Source organism: Ursus maritimus, unplaced genomic scaffold (genome assembly GCF_017311325.1).
Source record: "Ursus maritimus isolate PB19 unplaced genomic scaffold, ASM1731132v1 scaffold_17, whole genome shotgun sequence".
NCBI classification, from domain to species: Eukaryota; Metazoa; Chordata; class Mammalia; order Carnivora; family Ursidae; genus Ursus; species Ursus maritimus.
In genome coordinates this window covers 27,963,818-27,969,366 of record NW_024424119.1, presented here as the reverse complement: position 1 = coordinate 27,969,366, position 5,549 = coordinate 27,963,818, and the positions used below count along the sequence as shown (strand labels likewise).

Below are 5,549 nucleotides of genomic sequence, written 5' to 3'. Positions count from 1 at the left end.
TATGTAAGCTCAGGGGATCTGTTCAACAGTTCATATTGGTTTTCCTGTCAAGAAAAGCTTGACCTCTCTATTTCATTATAAATCAAACCAAGTTGGGGCACCCGGGTGGCTTAGTTGGTTAGGCATCTGCCTTCGGCTCAGGTCATGATCCCAGGGTCCTGGGATCGAGCCCCACATAGGGTTCTCTGCTCAGCGGAAAGTCTGCTTCTCCCTCTCCTTCTGCCTACTACTCCCCCTGCTTGTGCTCTTTCTCTCTCTCTCTCTCTTTCAAATAAATAAGTAAAACCTTTAAAAAAAATAAATCAGACTGAGTTAACAATGTCTTAGGAAACTAACAGATCAAAAACAAGTGGTTATAAAGATCTTTAGAGATTAACCCCCCTGCGTTTTATAGACTTTGTCATATGCATATATGTATATAGTATAGATATATTTAATCCTGATTCCAAAGTAGGGACTCTGATGTTTCTTTGGATGTCTTTGTATCAGAAATGAAAGTCAAAGAAAGTCCCAGAAGTCCAAGAAAATAACTTAATTACTGGTTTATTTCTTATTTGTTCTGTGAGTATTTACTGAAAACCTACTATGGGTTAGGTTTTGGTGATAAAATGAGATTAAAAACAAGATGCAGTTCTTGTCGTAAGTCATAGTTAGGGGAGAAGGAAAATATGAGCACATTATTGTGTTAGTTAGATAAATATAGTAATTAAGTCTGTGCATGGTTCCTATGTAGTACAGTGTGGGAAGCGGTTGTGAGAATGTATTGCCCATAGGTTATTTTGGTGATGTGATCTGAGATAACTGAAGATTTATGACCAGCATAACCAAATAAGACACTTGTCAACATGACAGGCTTTCCTAATCGCAATTGTAAATCTTAATAGCTGATTGATCACAGTTTTGAAATGAGCCCTGCTGCCTGTAGATACTTGCACAGAGTTATTTGTGGCTGATGACACTGCACTCTTGAACCAAACTGGATTGTCTTTGAGGTTACTTAGAACCTCTTGGGGAAATATCTTTAATTTGATTTTTAAAAGCTCTTTATTTTGAGATAATTATAGATTCACAGGAAGTTGCAAAAGTAGTGTAGAGTCTGTGTGTATCCTTCACCTAGCTTCTTCCTATGGTAACTTATATAAAGTGTAGCATAATGTTAAAACTAGGAAGTTGACATTGGTATGATCTACCTTTTATTTTGATTTTGATTTTCTCTTAAAATTATTTTGAGACTCTAAATCAGGGCTTGAAACACAAAATATTGATATTTAATATTGAAAAAAATAGTCTGAGGATGATACCAACTAGCCTTCTAGCAACAGGACTGTTTAGTTGTTTGGAGTTTTAACATACACTCTCAGGATTTTGGAACTAAAATCCTAAATGTAATCCAGTTTCGTTCTCTGCCCACTCACTAGTCATTGACGATCCTTCACCCCTGCCCTTTGTAGTTCCTTATGTATGATAGTGCTCATTATTAAAATGTTCTTCCTTTCTATGAGATAAAATCTGTTCTCTGATAACTCCACCCTCCAGCAGGGCCACATAGCATAAGGCTGATGTGCTCCCATGCTAGCCTGTCAGATACTATTCCAGTTCCCTACCCCTCGGTCCTGTCTCTCTGCTGAGCCACCCCCATTTCCTTCAGCTGTTGCCCATTTAACATGGTGTTAAGCGTCTCCCCACCCCCAATCTTTGAATCTCCTGTGTGAGCTTTTGTCTCTACGCATGTATTTTCAGTGTCCCGTTGTGAGGAAATTTGGATCTCTAAGTCGTGAACTTCCATCCTTCAGAAGGAGAAATAGTCTGAAGTAAGTCTTATATTCCTTATCATTGTGAGAACTTTTCCAGAAGAAGAAAGGAACTCTGTACTGTGCATAAATGTTATCTACCTTAAATTTTAGCCTTTGCTTTTTGGTGCCAGTAGGGGGAGCCCTTGATAGCTGATTATTTTCACTAACTTGGAAATAAATTCCAGGAGTTCAAGCTGTTCAGGTAATTTTGGCTTTCAGCCCACTTACCCCAGCTTTTCAGAACAGTAACTTCCACAAGATGCTTCCACTGATGCTTGTCAATCACATATAGGAAGAGATTAGAGGATGAGTGCCATTTATTAAATTTTTAAATTGCAGCTTGGCTTAAGGGCTAGGATGGATTATTTCAGCAGGTGGAGGCTGTGCACAACCAGATAGACTCATTAGCCAAGCCCATGAGCATGTATCTACAAGGTATTCACTCAGTTTATGTATTTGTGACTTTTTTCTTTGGAAAGAAGAGAGTGGAGTTGAAGATGCCAATCAACCTCTTGTTGGTAGTTTTCTTTTTATGATAACTGTCCCAAAGAAGGTAGGTAAAGACTCAGTAAGAGTGAAATCTGTATCAGGTACTGAACTTCTGTCATGTGCTTGGCGCTGGGCTACAAGCTCTTCATACATTGATCAGAGCTTCAGTAACATGCTGAAGCTCACACAGCTGGTCAGCCGTGCATTGAGGATTTCAACCCCCCCAGTCTGGCCCCAGCGTTGGCTCCCTTCGTTGCGCGGCTCTGCTGTCTCCCCCACGCAGATGCAGATGCTCAGCAAACCATGCTGGTTTATTTGATGGTCAGCAGTTGCATGTGCTTAACAAGTGCAGGACACTTCAAGTGATGTTAATGGGAATCCAAGCACTAAGTAAAGAACGGGGGAAATACAAGTAGAAGTGCCTGTTCCTACCAGATCTCTGTGGAACCTCCTGGGAAGCAGAGTGGGAGATGCGGAGAATACGGAATTTGGCCTCAGAAACTTCAAGTGCTGTTTTCTGCTCTGCCTTGTATGTGACCTTGGGCAAGTCACTGCGCCCATCTCCAAATCCGTGCCCTTCCAGAGTTGTTACAAGGATAATACTTGGAAAGTACTTTCTAAACTCTTCAGTGGTCTGCAAACTAGATAATATTTTTATTGTGCCTGTCATCATTGACGTCCTTCCTCTGCCAGTGTGCTCTGGCCCCCCTGCCTGGATGAGCAGACTCAGGGGAACCAATGGGTGCTTGAAGTACAAGGTATGGATAGCCTCTCTTTTCTTTTTTTATTACAGAATTTTTTTTTTAAAGAACTTCTTTCAGCAAGATATAGGATGCTTTGCTAAGGGAGATATCACAGAGTGCCCCTGCCTTAAGGACCCAGTTGACATGAAGCCACATGATGCCCAGGGCAGCATCTTCCTTCCACCTGGCCTTCCCTTCTCAGATTGCACATATATCATGAACTGCCTTCCTTGCCTGTGTGTACAATCAGCAGGTCAACCCCTTTCTCATACATGATCTTCTTTAGTGCCCTACTTTTTGACCGTCTTTCCTGATTCAGCCCAGATGCTTCAGGAAAATCTCTGCATTTCTTTTATGAGAAGATAAGTGTTGTCATGCTATGAAATTATTCTCTATGACAGAAGAGGCAAGTCATAAGGGTTAAAGCTCAGTGAAATAGGACAAGGATTTTCTGTTATTGTTAAAATAAGGCTCCTAATATAGGTGTCACCAGATGACTCTCCAGCATCCTCTCTATTCTACTCTCTGCCCCTTCTCCACCTTTGTAGGTTACAGGAGGTACAGCTCACAGAGGAGTCAAGGTTTAGGTCCGTGCATGAGACTGTGAAGAGGCACAAGAAGAGCCTTTTCAATGTCCACAGGAGATAAAAATTCAGTGATCCACTCTATTTTTTGATGAAGAGAGCCACTTACTTGTCCAGTGAACTCACACCACACTAGCCAGTCAAACTTGAATCAAGCTGTGTTTATGTTGTGCTGACAAAAAAGGTAGGATTGGAAGTAACAAGATGTTGCCTACCTCTGCTGCCTTGTAGATCACTTGAGAATTCTATTCAGATTCTTTACTAATTCATGCAAGTCAAGATATATAAAACTTTTCTATTCAGTGTTTTTATTTTATTTTTATTCAGTTTTTATTTTAAAAAATTACCCACATGCTAAGTACTGAAGAACTGCCTAATAGTTCTTCCATTGGTAGAGATGTTATGGTTTACAAAGCAATTTAAAATATATTATCTCGGGACGCCTGGGTGGTTCAGTCGGTTAAGCATCTGCCTTCCGCTCAGGTCATGATCCCAGGGTCCCAGCAGTGGAGTCCCTCATCCATCAGGCTCCTTGCTCAGGGGGAGTCTGCTTCAACCTCTGCCTGCTGCGTGCGCATGTGCTCTCTCTCTCTGACAAGTAAATGGATGAAATATTTTTAAAAAATAATAATACGATAAAATACATTATCGCTTTTGGTATCTTAGCAACCCATTGCTTCTGTGAGCTAAGCTTGGCACCTAACTGCTATTTAGAACAGGGGTCAGCAAGCTATAATCCGAAGGCCAAGTTTGGCCCACACTCTGTTTTTTTATAGCCTAAGAGCTAAGATTGGTTTTTACATTTTAGAAAGATTGTAATCAAAAACAAAAAACCAAGAGAAGAACGTGACAGAAACTGTGGCCTGCAGAGCTGAAAATACTTATTAGCTGGCCCTTTGTAGAAAAAAGTTTATTGATCCTGATTTAAAACATGATTCCTCTGAAAAGGTGTTTTGAGTTTGGAAAGGTTATTTACAAATTAAGTTTTTGGGTTATCACATGCTTCTAAAGAGGGACTATTTGTGTTTTTGGAAGGATCTAGTCATAGAGCCATGTGAAAAAACTTACAAATGACATAAATACTAAGGATGTGTTAAAACACCCTGGGGTGCCTGGGTGGCTCAGTCGTTAAGCGTCTGCCTTCGGCTCAGGGCGTGATCCCGGCGTTCTGGGATCGAGCCCCACATCAGGCTCCTCCGCTATGAGCCTGCTTCTTCCTCTCCCACTCCCCCTGCTTGTGTTCCCTCTCTCGCTGGCTGTCTCTCTCTGTCAAATGAATAAATAAAATCTTTAAAAAATAAATAAGTAAAACATCCTATTCATTTGTGAATGAGGTTATATATATCCATGTTTAGACACATGTAGAAAATTTCTGGAAGGATAAATAAAAATATGGTTAACAATGCTTGTCTCTGGGGACTCATTGAGGCAGGGAACTTTATTCTCTTCAGTATGCTGTGGATTTTTTCTTATCATGAACACACACTATTTTTATATGTGGAGCATAAGGAGAGTAAAAGGTCCTCCCTTAAGTTAGATTTATATATCTAAATACGTAACTATATGTCCTCTCCCCCCCCAAGTCTGGTAAGTAGAGTTAAGAAACATTCTTGCTTTTTTCTGGAGCATTACATGTGGATCACAAAACCAGAAACCACCCAGGCCACACATCAGCTGTGAAGCTGAGCCAGTTTGAGGCAGGTAAACTGGCTGAGCCTGGATGGCTTTTCCCCGAGGGTGCACTGATGTTTTCCGTTCTTCCAGAGAGAGAGGGCTTGGATAACACATAGCGCCTCCAGGCAAAAAACAGGCACCTATGCGGATGGTGTTGCTGGCAGAGGGCAGAGCCATGGAGAGCACCTTAGCCCTGTATTCACCAAGCCTGCGCGGTTCATCCACTTTGGACTAGGGGATGGGTCTCTGCTTGTAGGATCCATTCA

General features: G+C 41.2%; 1 protein-coding gene across 1 annotated transcript in view; it reads left to right on the top strand.

Moving 5' to 3' along the window:
• Positions 1 to 5,012, top strand: part of TRMO (tRNA methyltransferase O) — a 19,461-nt gene extending 14,449 nt beyond the window's left edge. The window contains exon 6 of the mRNA XM_008707867.2: positions 1,741 to 5,012. Within this exon, the coding sequence (XP_008706089.1) occupies positions 1,741 to 1,753 (13 nt within the window). The 3' untranslated portion in view covers positions 1,754 to 5,012. The remainder of the gene's footprint in view (positions 1 to 1,740) is intronic.
• The last annotated feature ends 537 nt before the right edge of the window (positions 5,013 to 5,549 follow it).